This window comes from Pelobates fuscus, chromosome 2, assembly GCF_036172605.1.
Source record: "Pelobates fuscus isolate aPelFus1 chromosome 2, aPelFus1.pri, whole genome shotgun sequence".
Taxonomy (NCBI): Eukaryota; Metazoa; Chordata; class Amphibia; order Anura; family Pelobatidae; genus Pelobates; species Pelobates fuscus.
The window spans coordinates 269,995,510-270,013,967 of record NC_086318.1 but is presented as its reverse complement, the minus strand read 5'-3'; the positions used below and the strand labels follow the sequence as shown (position 1 = coordinate 270,013,967).

At 44.1% G+C, this 18,458-nt stretch overlaps 1 protein-coding gene across 1 annotated transcript in view; it reads right to left on the bottom strand.

Moving 5' to 3' along the window:
* The window catches only part of PCNX2 (pecanex 2), a 3,673,975-nt gene that overhangs the window by 3,083,419 nt on the left and 572,098 nt on the right, over window positions 1–18,458 (bottom strand). Inside the window, exon 7 of the mRNA XM_063443387.1 lies at window positions 389–531. Within this exon, the coding sequence (XP_063299457.1) occupies window positions 389–531 (143 nt within the window). The remainder of the gene's footprint in view (window positions 1–388; window positions 532–18,458) is intronic.

Here is an 18,458-nt window from a genome sequence, read left to right as displayed (position 1 = left end):
ATCACATACACAGACACACACTGCATTCATACACACTTCATTATATACACACACTACATTCATTATATAAACACACTGCATTCATGATATACACACACTGCAAATAAATATTCAATTGATATAATTTTTTTGGGGATCTAATTTTATTTCGAAATTTACCAGTAACTGCTGCATTTCCGACCCTAGTCTTATACTTGAGTCAATAAGTTTTCCCAGTTTTTTGGGGTAAAATACAATATTAGGGACCTTGACATATATATATATATATATATATATATATATATATATATATATATATATATATATATATATATATATATATATATATATATATATATATATATATATATATATATATACTATAAACAACACTTTTAAAAACACATACCTGTCTAATAAAGACAACAATGTAAGTCGGTCATGCCAAATTTCCATCCACTTCTCAGGAAAAATGCTGCATTTATAAAATAACTTTTTTGAGAAGCTTGAAGCCTCAGCATGTGATGAACATTGTTTTGCTTGATTCAAAATCTGTAAAACACACAAAATGAAAAGATTTAAAAATTGGATGTTCTGATATGCACATTGCATTCATTGTAATAAAGTAATATGTACAGACATGTGTCATCACATAATTATCCTATGCGTGATCTCATGAATTCCCAGACTGATTATGTAATATACTTGCTAAAGTGTCCTTGCAGTTTTTGCGTATGCTGGGAAGACCTCTCGGAATTTGGCAATATGCATAGGTGAGCATAACTGTAACGTACGCCACCACTGCCAAAACATTGGGACAGTCTGCCGCCCTAACATACATTTAAGGTAACACTGTTTGTGTAGACCCACAGTATTTTGGCTCAATCCAAGCTCTTTACTTTTTTTGTGACATACTTGCTATACATGTGGATTTTTGTTTTCTGTCTCACTCATATATGTGTTTTTTTGTCGTAAGACATGTTACTATTGTTACTACAATGTATGAATATGATGGTGGTTACCATCACTTGAAGCATATGTACCCAGATAATGCTTATGTTTAAGTCACGCTGTGCCCATTATAGGTACACAATGGGTATAATTTTATTTGGAATGTGTTGTGTGTAATCTTCTGTTTGCTGTGCTACTTGGGCAGCACCACCTGCTGGCTGTGAATGAGTCTGCAATAGCTATGTGCAGCACCACCTGTTGGTTGCAACAGTAACATGTGCTCTCTGAATAGGAAGGCTCAATCATTTGCATATTCAGGTAGATTTGCATATTAGAGTTAATGCAGGCAGGTGACAATTTGTTTTTGTCCGTTTTTGTCTTCTCTGTCCTTTTATGAATATTGTGTTTTGTTCTATAAGTGCATGTATGATTCCCCATATGATTATAGTCTATGTTTAGGATTGAGTGTGTCGCAATAAGTTTAATGTAATGTGGATATGGGGGTAGTCTTGAGTGTAAAGGGTATTCCATTGGGAACTATGCATCCCATCTGCTTTTCAGGGACTCCAGTAGCAGCATTTTTGGACAGTCTTGTTGGCTGCACCATGTCCTGGTCATGTGTCAAGAAAGAGCTAGGAAGATGGGGAGACCAGCCAGGGGAGATATAGCATGACCATGGTCTCAGCGAGGAACCCTGTCTGAGGTGGCAGACCCACATCCCCAGTGGCATTTCTTCACAATGGATACTTTTATTTATTGATCTAATAAAGATTAATTTAATTTACTATTTTGGTATTTTGCAATGTTATGTATACAGTTTACATTTTGACCATCAGAGGGAGTGACTACTCACTGATCTGCACCTTATTCTAAATTTCACGTGATACTCAGGTAAGAAAGAAAGATGAATATCAAACTCTGAAAAAAAGTGTTTGCAAAACCGAGACACAAACTGAATACCTCTAGTCGGAAATATTCCCAAAGGTAACCAGTGTAAATAAAAATACACTTGAAGCAGATCCCCACTTGTTTAAAGAAGGTTGTTTAAAAAGGGGAATGAAGAATGCCAGTTTGGTAAACTGATCGACAACTAAGAGATTGCACTATGACCATGGGAACTAGGTAAGGCAACAAAGTCCATGAAGATATGGTTGCAAAAATTCACAAGCCAATTGATGGGAAGATTTGAACTGAACACATGTGACAAACAGTTAAAAAGTCTTTGGGGGGGCGGGGCCCGACCGCCATGCTGACCGGTCGCGGGCTGGAGAGGCTCCCGCCAAACTTGTTCTCCAGGGGCTAAATACCTCAGCTCCCTACCTACATAGGAGTCCAGGAGATGCCCCATGGGTCCAGATAGCTGCAGGTGGTGCTGCGGTCCCCAAGATCGGGAGTTTTGGAGCCCCAGGGGGTGAAACGAGGCTTTGGGGCCTGCAACCTGTGAAGGTGAAGACCAGGACGGACGGCCGCCGTCCTGTTTGTGAGCCTGGCTGACACGCAGCGACCTTGCGAGATGCCTCACGGGTCCCGCTCCCCCCCCCCCCTTGGGCCGGGGGGGTCATCCCGGTCCACACTGGGGGGCATTGCCGCCTACCAGTCGGCCCCTCTCCAGGCTCACCGTGCAACATGAGACTGAGCGCCAAAATGGCGGCAACATAACTGAGGATGCATTAAACAACTTCGAATACCAATCAAAGGTTGCCTCTTTTTACAGAGGAGTGTGTATAACAAAAGTGCTCAAAAAAGTCGGAAAGTGATTTACAGGCAGCTCAATACACTGGTGTGGAAATATCCTCTATTCCACTGAATAAATTTAGTAGATATTGGTGCGGTGTAAGTGACAAGGACCTACACCTATAAGTGGAGTGCTCAAACACAGATAAATCTTACCAAAACGTAGTCTCATTCAATGGTAAAATATGGGGTACATGTCAAAGTAAAATTCAGAAAATACAATATAGTGTAGATGGTACTGAAAAATGGCTTCACAGTGATTATAATGATATCGTGCTGAATATTACACTCACATTTCAAGGAGCCTGTATATAGAAAACACTGGCTCCGTATAAAGGCTTGTGTGCTGTTATGGTAGCACCACCCTCCTACTTCGGCTTGAAGAATTTCTCAGGAACACGAAAAAAAGGGAAGAAAGCAGACCAATGTGTAGACTTATGGTGATAAATGACACAGGTATGTGTTCAATAAATGGGGTGCTCACCTGGTCCTGAGCCTACGAATCCCGGCTCTAGGTGTGTAGATTTTGTGCCAATTTGAATGGGGATGGCACTTCCCTGTGAGGATTCCTTGGAGGCTCCAAAAAGGACTTGGATGAGGTTTTGAATGAAAATGGTGAATTTATTGGTTTAAAATAAACATAAAAACAAAGATGATAAAAGTCCTCAAATAAAAGTCCTTTAAAAATGGCCAATACGCGTTTCACTCTCAAATAGAGCTTCTTCAGTCAGCTGTAATGTTAGTCCTCTGAATCCTCCATTTTAAATGTCATCTGGGTCTTCCCCTTTAATGAGTTAAGTTCATTCTGCCCAATCAGATTCAATTTCACATAATGTGTGTGTGTGTGTACCTTTAATAGGTTAATGATGTTAACGCCTTTATTAGTCTATTTTTTCATTGGTGGGCAGCGTTGGTTGGCGGAAGTGCTTGTTTTCAACCGGGTGGTTGGCGGAAGTGACGTCACGTAATCATGTGATCGCCATCCAGCCACTCCCCAAAAAAAATAAATAAAAATAAAATAAAAATAAAAACAGCTGAAAAAAGCAAATAGAGCTGCAGAATTGAAATGACAGTAAAATTGCATAATGTCATTAAACAACTTCGCCTACCTACGCGTTGCGCTATAATCGTGCGACCGACTCTACCTACTGCCGACACACAAGCGATGGATCCCTTCAGCAGCTCTGGTCCATTAAATCAAAGATCGGGGTTGGTACCCGTGGATGCCTTCCCGGGCATGGAGCCCCCAGAGATCACACACCATGAAGCAGCTGCTGCTGAATGTCACCAGCTGGAGCAGACCTCACTCATAAGACACGGCAGACCTGTTCGGAGGCGCACCCCTGGAGGCCTTGGAAGATGGGACAGGACCGACCAGTTAACGCACTCCGGCAACTTCCCATTATTGGGGATCTGACAGAGGACTCATACAAGATGGAGGTTACCAAACCGCCTACACTCACTGGACGCAATTGAACCCTGATTTAGTTTTATTTTGATTTTGACCTGCTGCCTTATATTTTATTATTTTGATGCCCTTCTAATGCTCATGCCAGTTAAAACGGTAATTGCACTGCAGTGACCGGTAGAGACCCGTGCTTACCCAATTTACCATGCTAGAGGTACCCAGCATTACTGATAAACCAAGCTCACTGTACCCCGGGCAGAGAACCCCTTTATAAGTCTCTCAGCTCTGTGTCAACGCATTTAGTTCAATCCAGCGGAGCTGTATCTAAGCCATTTGTTTCCAGGTAACTGTACCCACACGTAGCGCTTATACTGAATCTCTTTAACATTTAAGGAAATCACGTCTACCCCTCCCTGCATGGCCATCAGCGGCATGGGAAGAAAGCTGCAGGCAGCACCCTCAATCACTTAATCTTGCTTCTAGATTCCAGTGCTGCAATGCCCCTTTCTGTCGGAGATAGCCTTGGGTGTGTCCCCCAGTGGTTATACAGCCTGTTGAAGAATGCTATTGATAATCGTTCCCAACTACTATAAAGCCTAGATAGATGTGTATATCCGGTAACCCTGTATTGCAATTAAGCTCTAGGAAAATATCACTAAGCAAGTTCCCAATCTTGGCGTAATACCCTTACTAACTGCACCTACTGTGAAGTAGTTGTGTAGACACAGTTCAATCTAGTACGCTAACCCTGCTTCTGGTTGCATGTTGTCTCTTACTGCTCAGACAGCTTGGATTAACAGGTCTCATACATTGCATAACCTTAAAAGGTGCAGTTTGTGCGTACTGCTGACCAGCTAGCATATAGGGTTATTTCTTGTGTTCTCATCTCTTATTTCACAAGTATTTAAGTCTAAAACCAGTTTTCATGTTATTATATACAAATGTGCAATGTGTTCCCATGTCATGCCTTACTACATCGATGCTCATTACTGTATCGCGTGTCCATGCTGTTGGGGCATGGCAAATGCTTCTGTAACTGTGTTCCACTTTTGCACTAAAAAAATAAAGAATTAAAAAAAAAAAGACAGAACCAACCTAGTCTGTATATAATGTGAAACCACTTTAAACACTGCAGCAGCGGTACTGACATAACTGACCAAACCTACCTACTAAGTTGACCCACAGTTGCTCTACCGACTTAACTAGCTAAACTTACTTAACCTGCATGTATATGGGCATTACTTGTGTCATTGATAGACTAAACAGTAACCGTAACTAAACCTAGCTATAACTAAACGTAACTACAGTTGCTACATGTCCTTATTACTTCACAGCACATGTACTGTCTCACTGTGAATAAGCTTGATTTTCTTAAAAAAAAAAAATGCAGCCCATCTTGAACTTATATGTTAACACATTGTCTTTACCATTGTAACTCCTGTTATAAGTCATAGCAAAAGTTTGTACTTAACACTGCACGCCTAAAATAAAGAATTAAAAAAAAAAAAAAAAAAGTCTTTAGGGAGGGAGGGAAGGCTACCACAATTGATAGATTAAATTGTTTTATAAATACCTGGATGACCTACTGTTACGATTCTGGGAACCAAACACGCTAACATACACACACAGAAAAGGTGCTGTACCGGACCTTAGAGTGGCCGGGCTAAGCACACAAAGAATAGTCAGGAGACAAGCCGAGTAGGGGGAACCAGAAGACAGAATAATGAGAAACAAGCCGAGGTCAAAGGATAGGAGAAAGTCACAAAGTCAGATAAACAAGCCAGAGAGTACGTAACCAGAAACACAAGTTCAGTAGCAATACTAGCAAGCAAAGACCACAACAGGGCAGGGAGGAACAGAAAAGGTAAGTATTTAAATCATAAGGTTAATTCTGATTGGATATTTTCCAATCAGAATTAACAATCACACGTGGGAGATATCTAAACCTCCCACTGTGATTAAGGCACTGTGCCTTTAACGCCGGGCCAGGTGGCTGACCCCGGTGTGTAATATATTGGGCAGTCTCCCAGCGTGCAGCGTCATGCATGCTGCCGCTGGGGGACGTAGAGGAAGACGTGGGCGGCATCCGAGGCTAGAAGGATGCCGTTCGCCGAGCCCACGAGGAGGAGGGGACCGCGGACAGCTGGAGGGTGAGTACCACGAGCGGAGTGCAGCCTCCCCTCGCAGCCGCCGCGGGATCCTGACACCTACATGCCTAGAGGAATGCAATACTGCAACAAGGACATGTGCAGAGATTCAGGAACAAATAATTTCACATTAGGAGTTTCAGGAGGACTGAATGTTTGTGCAGAAACATTCTGCTCTGTGAGTTCAGCTGCTATGGTTGAAGTCACAAGGGCAAAAAGTGCCATGATCACAAACTGATCATATACTCATAAATGGTATACTAATGCCACTAAAGCCTATGACAACTTCAAAACCGCTTTCGCCACAACCCTTGTCGAAATCAGGAAGGAATAATTCATCTTGTCAAAAGCCTTTTCTGCATCTATTACCAGTATGAGGGAGGGCAATTATATCTAGAAGTTTTATGGTGTTCATAAGGGGTTAAGCCTGATTGATCAGGGTGGACTGGGCCTGGTAGCAAGGATTGGAGAAGGGATGCTAAAATCTTGACATAGATAAGATATTAGGATTAACTTTGGTCAAAAAAACTGGTTCTAAAGCTTCTGCAAAGGAAAGTGTTCTTGCCTGGCTTAGGAAGCAATGCAATAGGTAAGGACAGGGAGGAGGTGAGGGCTGAAAGAGATGTAATTAAGAAATGGTGCCCCAACTCCTTTAGATGAGATTCGATCAGGGACTGGGCTTTTGCCCATTGGAGTTGTCTACAGCAACCTGGAATTATTCTAGAGAGATCGGCTCCACCAGGCTAGAACTGACATTTGGAGGAACTATTGCATGAATATGTTTTGTTAAGTAAGCCCTGACGTTGTCTGAGTTTTGCAAATAGTGTACAGATGTTGGTAAAAGGTTTGCAAAACCTTTGCAATATCTGGGGTAGAATGCTTTACTAACCCATCACCAGATTTGATTTATGTTATAAAGGTAGTCTGGTGGTAAGCTTTTAACCCCTTTGTTACAAATCGCTATTTGTAACTGGCCCTTTAAATGAGAAAGTGCCCTGCTTCCCTGGATTGTGGAGAAGCATGTTTGCCAGCCTCCTGCCTCATGACTATGGCCCCTGGAAGATTGTGCCCCTGAAAATGTATTAACTTTAATTGGGTGTGTATGGCCCTTTAAGAACCGTCTGGGGACATATTGTGACTTTGCTGAACAATGCCCCTTTAAGACTATGTCCCCAGACCGGTAAAATAACTTGCCCCTGGCTTTCCCCCACTTGGTTCAGTAAATAGGGCTTACTGAACCAAGTACCACACAGGCAGACCACCCAGAAGTTAAAGTGTGCAGGCAATTTACCTCCCAGGCTGTGAGGTTACTGCCGGTCAATTGCACGTGGCGGCGGCCATCTTGGTTTCCTCGAATGCGGTCAGCGGTGTATGCTAAAGATTCTGTGGAACTAAAATCGGCTACACATTCTGCCGAACACCGCTGACCCTTACCTTCTCCCATACGGAACTTGCAGCTCCAGAGACTAAGTCCCGTTCGAAATGGGACTTAGTCGTTTTTTCGGCATGAAATTGACCGACCGCACAGCCCAAATCTATGGAACTGTTTTGGGCAGGAAATTGTGCTTGCGGTCGGTCATAAAGGACTTCCAGCTAACTTTTGATCCACTGGAGGGATTTGGCTGATTTTTGGAAGTGTTTATGTTTGATGTATGCTGAGTCTGAATATGCAACTTTTATTGAAATTGGATGTATGGTTTTAAAGTTACAGTGTGTGTGTAAAAACTGTATTTTTATTGTATGTAATAATTGGTTTAACTGTTTATCTGAGGGGAGGGAACCTGTGGGCTGTACTATGCTGTTATTGGTTAATTTCATCCTCCCCCTGGGAGTGTCCTGTGTGTACCTTATCCTAATAAAAAGCAGGCTGGGTGTTCCAGTCCTCAGACCTCTTCTGACCCTCAATACGTAGCCTTGTCTCGTTATTGGAGGGAACTGCTATATCACACTGGGGATTGCTATGCGCTGCATATTCCCCTGAGCTCTTAATCACTTAGCTCTTGTAAGAGCTTGTTCCGGATACGCTCTCCTGGAGGAGAGGTCTTCCCCACACGGTCCTGGAGGACAGAAGCCGATCCAGGGTGGAAGGAAGACGGCGCGGCTCCAGTTAAGCTACGGCGGTTGTGGAGCCTGCGGTGGTTGTGGTGTCGTCTGCAGTGCTTGGAGTCCTCTGAGAGCGCTAGGAGCATCCATCAACGGAGGGTACTCGGTCGGAGTACACGGAGCTCCGTTACATTGGTGGCAGCGGTGGGATGGCGTCCTAGTGCGAGGAGAAGCAGCTCAGAGACACTGGTAACGTTTGGAGTTCCAATTGAGGGCAACGCTAGCCATTGGGCAGCGCCCCTGGCTACAGCAGGATGGAATCAGCTGGTTTGCGGACAGCGTTCCATGATGAGGAGGAGGAGGAGGCCGCAGATTACAGGGATGCAGCCAGAAAGGAAATCTGGTATGATGCCCTGGAAGACGCCCAGTGGCGGCGAGGTGAGGGCCTCCCCAGTGATGAGCAGCGGCTACAGAAGCGTGTGGCAATGCGAATATGTCTATTGGGGGAGCAGCCCCTGGATGAGTGGGTGGCAAGACTAGAGACCCTGGTATGGCGAGAGATCGGGCTAGACAACGCCTACCAGGCCCTCTGGTGGCATACCATTCGACTTACTCCCTGGACGGCCGAGCACGACCTACCGGAGGGGGATGATTATGATGGTCCTGGTCTACTTATGGATGCCATGGAGGAGGATCTTGATTTCGGCAGCACGGAGGAGTCTAGGTTTTGGGACATCTACGACTACCGGATGGGCATGTATGTCTGGGCTGACGAACGCGAGGTGAGAAAAGACATGACCCACCTGGCAACAAGGGAGTGGGAGCTGGAGCAGGACTACATACACCTACTCAGCTTCGTGCAGCCCCAACCTACCCGACAAGCAGAACCAGACCTCCCTGACTGGTCCGGCGATGAACCCCAGATGGCAGGTAGAGATGGGACCGAGGTCTCTCTACCGGCCCTACAGGGATGCTGGGCAGTCGGCCCAGATCCCCAGCGGCAGTGTGTAACCCAGGGAGCTGATGATGTCGTCCATCCTCCCCAGCGGCAGTGTGTACCCCAGGGGGCCGAAGGTGCCGTCCTTCCCCCCCAGCAGCAGTGTGTCCTACAGAGAGCAGAGACAGTTGGTCCCTCTCTACAGCAACAGGACAATGGTAAGGGAGTGGAGACAGGCGGTCTCCCTCTCCAGCGGCAGTGGGTACCCCAGGGGGCCGAAGGTGCCGACCTTCCCCCCCAGCAGCAGTGTGTCCTACAGAGAGCAGAGACAGTTGGTCCCTCTCTACAGCAACAGGACAATGTTACGGGAGTGGAGACAGGCGGTCTCCCTCTCCAGCGGCAGCCTGTGTTTCCAGGAAAGGAGCACAGCACCCCCTCTCCCCAGCGGCAGCTTACCCTAACAAGGGGAGACACCAATCCCCCAGACGGCGCAGATGGGACCGTGGTCTCTGTGCCTGACCTACAGGGATGCTGGACAGCCTTTCCAGATCCCCAACTACCCTCACCGGGACAACCAGGGGAGGGGGTAAGTACAAATTCCCCTCCCCAGGTAACTCCTAGCGTGGCACCAGGGTTAACAGAGGCGATGTTAACCCCTACTGACGTCCATGTTCCCTTGGCTACCCCAGTAGAAGAGCTGGCATCTGGGCAGAGTGCAGTCGGCCTCTGCCCTACCTTTGTCCCTGGTCCAGAGCCTGATGTCCTGCAGGCTACCCCAGCAGAAGAGCTGGCATCTGGGCAGAGTGCAGTCGGCCTCTGCCCTACCTTTGTCCCTGATCCAGAGCCTGATGTCCTGCAGGCTACCCCAGCGGAAGAACTGGCAGCTGGGCAGAGTGCAGTCGGCCTCTGCCCTACCTTTGTCCCTGGTCCAGAGCCTGATGTCCTGCAGGCTACCCCAGCAGAAGAGCTGGCATCAGGGCAGAGCGCCGCTGGCCTCTGCCCTCCCACAAGTCCCCACAGCATGTTACCACATCACCACAGCAAAATACCCAGGTGCAGTAATTGTGTCTTGTGGGTGGGTCACCCTTGTACCTGTTTGTTGTGGGTGGGCTACTCTGGCATTTGGTTATTGTGGGTTGGTGGATCGACTAACGGAGGCACTGACCGACAGAAGGTCAGGTGCCTGGTTAGTCTTCCCCCCAAAGGGGAGATGTGTTACAAATCGCTATTTGTAACTGGCCCTTTAAATGAGAAAGTGCCCTGCTTCCCTGGATTGTGGAGAAGCATGTTTGCCAGCCTCCTGCCTCATGACTATGGCCCCTGGAAGATTGTGCCCCTGAAAATGTATTAACTTTAATTGGGTGTGTATGGCCCTTTAAGAACCGTCTGGGGACATATTGTGACTTTGCTGAACAATGCCCCTTTAAGACTATGTCCCCAGACCGGTAAAATAACTTGCCCCTGGCTTTCCCCCACTTGGTTCAGTAAATAGGGCTTACTGAACCAAGTACCACACAGGCAGACCACCCAGAAGTTAAAGTGTGCAGGCAATTTACCTCCCAGGCTGTGAGGTTACTGCCGGTCAATTGCACGTGGCGGCGGCCATCTTGGTTTCCTCGAATGCGGTCAGCGGTGTATGCTAAAGATTCTGTGGAACTAAAATCGGCTACACATTCTGCCGAACACCGCTGACCCTTACCTTCTCCCATACGGAACTTGCAGCTCCAGAGACTAAGTCCCGTTCGAAATGGGACTTAGTCGTTTTTTCGGCATGAAATTGACCGACCGCACAGCCCAAATCTATGGAACTGTTTTGGGCAGGAAATTGTGCTTGCGGTCGGTCATAAAGGACTTCCAGCTAACTTTTGATCCACTGGAGGGATTTGGCTGATTTTTGGAAGTGTTTATGTTTGATGTATGCTGAGTCTGAATATGCAACTTTTATTGAAATTGGATGTATGGTTTTAAAGTTACAGTGTGTGTGTAAAAACTGTATTTTTATTGTATGTAATAATTGGTTTAACTGTTTATCTGAGGGGAGGGAACCTGTGGGCTGTACTATGCTGTTATTGGTTAATTTCATCCTCCCCCTGGGAGTGTCCTGTGTGTACCTTATCCTAATAAAAAGCAGGCTGGGTGTTCCAGTCCTCAGACCTCTTCTGACCCTCAATACGTAGCCTTGTCTCGTTATTGGAGGGAACTGCTATATCACACTGGGGATTGCTATGCGCTGCATATTCCCCTGAGCTCTTAATCACTTAGCTCTTGTAAGAGCTTGTTCCGGATACGCTCTCCTGGAGGAGAGGTCTTCCCCACACGGTCCTGGAGGACAGAAGCCGATCCAGGGTGGAAGGAAGACGGCGCGGCTCCAGTTAAGCTACGGCGGTTGTGGAGCCTGCGGTGGTTGTGGTGTCGTCTGCAGTGCTTGGAGTCCTCTGAGAGCGCTAGGAGCATCCATCAACGGAGGGTACTCGGTCGGAGTACACGGAGCTCCGTTACACCCTTCAGGACCGAGAACAGTTCAGGACAGTCCTTTGCATGTTTGTGTTGCCGACCGAGGACAGTCCTGAACCATCCTAACGGAAAACGGGCGGCGGGAGCGATCGGAGATCACTTCCGCTGAAATCCAGTTGTTACTATCTGCCCGGCAACCCAGGCAGATAGTAACAGCCAATTGCGGTGTGTGAGCGATCTGTGATCGCTCACAATTGGCTGGTGTCAAAGTGGGTGTTACAAACACTCACGTTGACACTGATCTCTGCCTCTCTCTCCTCTGTAGAGTTTTGTGAGGTGAGAGAGACAGATATTGATATTTTGTTGCAGCAGAAGTGTTCCAGTGCTTTATAAAGTATCATCAGTGTCTTTCCAGTGTCTTTCAAGTGTTCCAGTGCTTTATAAAGTATCACCCTTTTAACCCCTTCCCTGCCAGATCTGTTACAGACAGTGCATTTGTACTGTCTGTATTTTTTTTTGCCCATAAGGGTTAACTTTTTTTTGCCCTTAACCCCTTAAGGACCGGACTGTTTTTGCGATGTTGTACATTTGCGACCAGGCATCTTTTTACACTTTTGTGGTGTTTGTGTTTAGCTGTAATTTTCCGCTCTCTCATTTACTGTTCCCATACAAATTATATATTGTTTTTTTCAGGACAAAAGGGGCTTTCTTTACATACCATTATTTATATAATCTCATGTAATTTAATTTTTAAAAAAATGAAAAAATATGATGAAAAATTTGAAAAAAATACATGTTTTTTGACTTTTATGTGAAAAATCTCTTACTCATCTACAAAAGCGAATGAAAAAGACTGCTAAATAGATTCAAAATTTTGTCCTGAGTTTAAAAATACCCAGTGTTTACATGCTTTTTGCTATTTTTTTGCATGTTATAGGGCTATAAGTACAAGTAGGATATTGCTGTCTCAAAACATACATTTTTAAAATATATCAATAGTGACATTGTAACACTATTATCTGTCATAAATCGCTGAATAACACCCCACATGTACATATTTTTTTTAAAGTAGACAACCCAGGGTATTCAATATGGGGTATGTCCAGACTTTTTTAGTAGCCACTTAGTCGCAAACACTGGCCCAAGTTAGCGTTCATATTTGTTTGTGTGTGAAAAAAGTAAAAAACTAAATTGAACGCAAATTTTGTCCAGTGTTTGTGACTAAGTGGTTACTAAAAAAGACTGGACATACCCCATTTGCAATACCTTGGGTTGTCTTCTTTTGCAAATGGTATGCCATCATGGGGGTAATTCTCATTCCTGGGCTACCATACGCTCTCAAAGGCAACGTAACCAACCTGGCCATTTTCAATGTAAAAATATGTGACCCATATATTTGACCCTGTAACTTTCAAAAACGCTATAAAACTTGTACATGGGGTGTACTGTTATACTCAGGAGACTTTGCTGAACACAAATATTAGTGTTTCAAAACTGGAAAATGTATAACAACAATTATATCATCAGTAAAAGTGCTGTTTGTGTGTGAAAAATGCAAAAAAAGCCACTTTCACTGACAATATCATCAGTATAGTTTTACTGTTTTGAATCACTAATATTTGTGTTCAGCGAAGTCTCCCGAGTAAAACAGTACCCCCATGTACAGGTTTTAGGGTGTCGTAGAACGTTACAGGGTAAAATACAGTGATAGCAAATTAAATTCTCTGGACTTTCGGCCTGGGTTGGCAGGCAGGTCCCTTAAATTGCAATCAATAAAATAACTTAATTATGTAAAAATATTACATAAATACGCACGTAGAATTTAAATATATATGCATATTTATATATTTGAAGTCTACGTGTATATTTATATAATTATTTATGTAATTTTATATATGGACATATGAATAGTTCGTATTCCTTTTATTTATTTATATATATACATAGATATATATACAATTTCATTCAAAGTGTCTTTTAAAATAAATATATATATATATTAATATCAAAATACAGTTAGAATAACATTTCGTATAGATATATAATTTTTTTTTTAATTTATATTATTATTTTTACATGTTTAATTTAATTTAAATTACTTATTATTGGTATTTTATAATATATATATATATATATATATATATATATACAATATATATATAGTTATTATATATATTATATAAATACGCGTGTAATTTAATTATCAGTGTATTTTTATATTAATATATGTACATATTAATATAAAAATACACTTAGCATGACATTATATATATGATATATAGACATATATTATATAGGTATAATATATGTCTATGTATCATATATATACACATATATAATTATTTTTTTTATTAACTTTAACTTTAATTTTTTTTATGATTTTACAGTTGCAGGGAGACTGCCTGTCAGCACAGACAGTCCCCCTGCAGGCAGACACATGGACACCTATTGTGACCATGTGGTCGCCCTTTTGAGTGATCACATGGCCACAGGGATCCTAATTCGCCATGGGGAGACTGTCTGGGCTGCAGGCAGTCTCCCCACAACGGGAGCACCGCCGATCGCCGCCGGGGGAACGACGGCGATCGGGTAAGTAAATCTTAAAGTTAGGACGGTTCAGGACCGTCAGCGGTCGGCAATGGAAAAATGCCGATGACGGTCCTGAACCGTCGTCCGTCCTTAACCCCTTAAGGACACATGACATGTGTGACATGTCATGGTTCCCTTTTATTCCAGAAGTTTGGTCCTTAAGGGGTTAAGGCCTTAGTCTGCCTTAGTCTGCCAGTTTCCTTCCCCCAAATCTCCATTAGATTATTTTAACAGGAGTTAGTTTAGGGATTACTGTTTTAGTCTGTTTTAGTCTGTTTTAGTAAAAAAAATATATATATATATTGTGAGCGTAAAAGTGGAATAGTGCTTGATGGAAGATATATCAGGCCTGATTTGTTAAACAGCAGCCAGAGAATTTTTAGTTAAATGCTCCAGGGAGAGAGGTTAAAGTTTGCAATATACATTGCGGATGCTCTACAAAACACGGTATGGGTCCCTGAGGCGGAGCATTTGGAGAGCAGGGTGGGCCAATGCTCCAACAGCACTAGTTGCTGTGTACTGACCAGAATTTGGATTTAGCTTCAGAATTAACTAATTGGCTCTCACCTGTAGCTGGTCAATTAGCAGACAGGCCTTTAAAAGAAGAGATTAGCCTGCTGCAGGGTGAGGGAGAAAAAGTCAGCTAGGAGAGAACACAACTATTGTGTTTATTGCAAGGCTATTTTATTTTTTGGGAAAATTGGTAAGTGGGAAAGCCACCCAATTACAGATAGTGATTTCTGTCTAGTAAGAGCTCAAGTAAGAGCAAGGAATTTTGTTTTGTTTATTATTATTTAAAGCAGATGTTTTTTTTTTTTTCTATCAAATAAAAAAGGAAAACCGAGCTGAATGTGTCCTGGACTTTGTATACCCTAGAAGCCTGTGGTTACTGCAAGATCAGTGACAAAATACTACCTGTAAAAGAGGTGGTTTGTTACATATGGTGGAGAATGCGGGCAGCCACGTAAGCCTGAAGGTAGAAGTAATTTAAAGCTCAACATGGAGGATGTTATCAAGGCTCTGATCCAATCTACCTCTGTGCAACAGGAGGCTAACAGGAGAGCTGCAGAAAACAGTGCAGCCCTGCAGCAACTGGTGCTGGCACAGGCAGAGTGTGCTAAAGTCCTGGCCAAAACACAGATGGAGTGCACTGAGTCTTTGGTGAAACAGATTGCTGTGGCACAAGCAGAGATGTTTAAAATAGCCTGTGAGGAGCAGCAAAAAGTCACCCAGGGACTACAACAGGGAATCCAAGCTATCTCTGCAAAGCTGAATGGAGACCCTGCTGGAAGATACCAGGGGCCAAAGGTGATTCGGGCGAGCCACTACCTTCAGAAAATGACTGCATCAGATGATGTTGAGGCATACCTTCTGGCATTTGAATGCACTGCTGAGAGGGAGGGATGGCCGGCTGATGAGTGGGCAAGCATACTGGCACTGTTCCTAAGTGGAGAGCCGCAGAAGGCATATTATGATCTAGAACTAGCGGATGCAGTGGTGTATCCTAGTTTTGTGCTGCCCTAGGCAGGACAAAACTCAGGTGCGCCACCACCACCCAACCTTTCCCCCCGCCCCGCATTCTAAATACACACACACATTCACTGACAGATACGCATACGCTAGCTAACAGAAACACGCACTAACAGACACACTCACACTCAGTAACAGACAAACACTCACTCACTAGCAGACACACACTCAGACACACACACTCACAGACACACACACTCACAGACACACACACTAACCCACATTAACATATTTTTTAAAATTTATTTAAACACCCCTCTCCCCCAGCCTCCTTACCTTTGGGAATGCTGGGGGGGAGGGGGGGTCTCTTCCTCCCTGGTGGTCAAGTGGCTGCTGGGCGAGCGGTGCTGGCGGGCGGCTGGCGAGGGAGCACTTCCTCTGAGCTGTCTGCTCAGCTCCCTCGCGCGCCTCAGAGTGAGGCTGGGAGCTGGAATATGACGTCAGATTCCGGCTCCCAGCCTCACTCTGCGGCGCACAAGGGAGCTGAGCAGACAGCTCAGAGGAAGTGCTCCCTCGCCAGCCGCCCACCAGTGCCGCCCGGCAGCCCAGCATGTCTTGTTAGCCGCAAGGCTAACAAGACATTTGCCTTGGGCATTTGGGGGTGGCTTTTTTTGCCGCCCCCTGGAAAATGCCGCCCAAGGCAAATGCCTTGTTTGCCTCGCGGCTAATATGCCCCTGAGCGGATGCAAGTAACTACAGCAAGCTGAAATCTTGGCACGACTGGGTGTAACCTCTGCAGTACGTGCCCAAAGGTTCCACTCATGGTCATATTCTTCTGACAAAGCCGCACGTTCCCAAATGTTTGACCATTCAGCTAGCCACATTGTGAAAACATTAGTGATGGACCGTTTTTTTGCGTGGTTTACCAGCTGCCCTGCGTCGCTGGGTCAGCCAAGGTGATCCCCATACAGCTGATCAACTGATTGCCTTGGTGGAAAGATATGTGGCTGCAGGAGAACTGCTACATCCTACTTCACAGGAAAACCCCCGCAATCCTAGGCCCTAAGATTCTGCAAGACCTGGTAAGTCGGTTTAAGGGGAGCTGAAGAGCTGCACAAAACACCAGGGGGGCATCCAGGTCTAATAGGCCTGAGAGAGGAACTAATTGGTGGTCAGATTTTACAGTCAAATGTTTCAAGTGCAAAGAGGATGGTCATATGGCCAAAGACTGTCCATTGAAAGATGAACCTATGGAATGCAATATGGGCAAAGATGAGGGAGCACGTTCATTTTTGGTCAACTGTTATGGTACTGTTAACAATGACTATGATAATAACCCTCATAAATGCTGTGTAACTGTGAATGGAAAAATGTCTAAAGCATTACTTGATTCAGGTAGTATGGTTACGTTGGTGGCAGAGTCTATAATACCTTGTGTAAAACCTGATCATGTACAGAAAATGGGCATTATCTGTGTTCATGGTGATAAAAAGGAATACCCCACTGCGGAAGTAAATATTGGAACCCAGTATGGGGATTTAAAATACCGAGTGGGTGTAGTACCTAGATTAGCCCATGAGGTAGTGATCGGTAGAGACTAGAATTATGGGCAGCTGTACAAAGGATAGACCAAAGTTTATCAGAAATGAGTCAATCTGCCGAGGATAATGTGTTCCCCTTTTCCAATATTGACTTGGGTTTTGACCACTGTGAAAGAAAAAGAAGAAAAAGAAGAAAATACTGCCCTAAACCAGTATTAATAGGAGATAACTCAGCTCAAAGTAGTGAGGAGCCTACTAATACTGCAGACAAGGATAATGACTTAATTGATATTGGGATCAGTCCGGGTAATTTTAAAAGCGCTCAGTGGGAAGATCCCACTTTAGTGACAGCTAGAAATGATATTAAAGTTGTAAATGGGGTTACTACTCAGCCAGGAGAAGCACTGCTGTTCCCCTATTTTGAAGTACAAAATTACCTAATTTACCGTGTAGAAAAAAAGGATTCAGATATCATTAACCCCTTAAGGATGCTGGACAGAAATTTTCAGTCCAAAATTAAAATTAACCCCTGATTGCCACAATCGCGGCAATCGTGGGGTTAATCTTCCTGTAGTGTGTCTCCATATCGGAGGCACACTACCATGGGCAGTTTCAATGAATCAGCCCATGTGATCGCTCTGACCGGGAGTCAGAGTGATCACACGTGCTGCAGTGAAACCCGATCTGTTTCTCTGCAGCTCCGTGTGAGCAGTGCTGATCTGTCTCTGGCTGTAAGAAAAAAGTTAGTTACAAAATCCCATCCCCCACTCACCTCTTTCAAATAAAATGTAACCCCTTCCCTGCCCTTTGATCACTGCCTGCAGTGATCAAAATACAGATCACAGTATTTCACTGTGATCTGATTTTTTTCTTTTAACCCCTGAGGGTATTTTAAAATATGTATTTATTTAGCAAAGGTGGGTAGAAGTTAGTGGGGAAATTGGGGGATTTACGGTTAGGCTAGTTAGGGGTTAAAAGTTAAAATAACTTTTGAAAAGTTTAAACAAAGCTTTAAAATAGTAAAATAAGTTGTTAAAAGCTAAATAAAACTTTTAAAAAGTTAAAAAAAAAACTTTTAAAAAGTTAAAAAAAAAATTTAAAAAGGGGGAAAATGCATTTTACCGCTACACTTGGTACAGGCTAGCAAAACAATATGCCTTTTGAAACACCCTGGGGTGTCTTCTTTAGGAAATGGTATGCCTTTG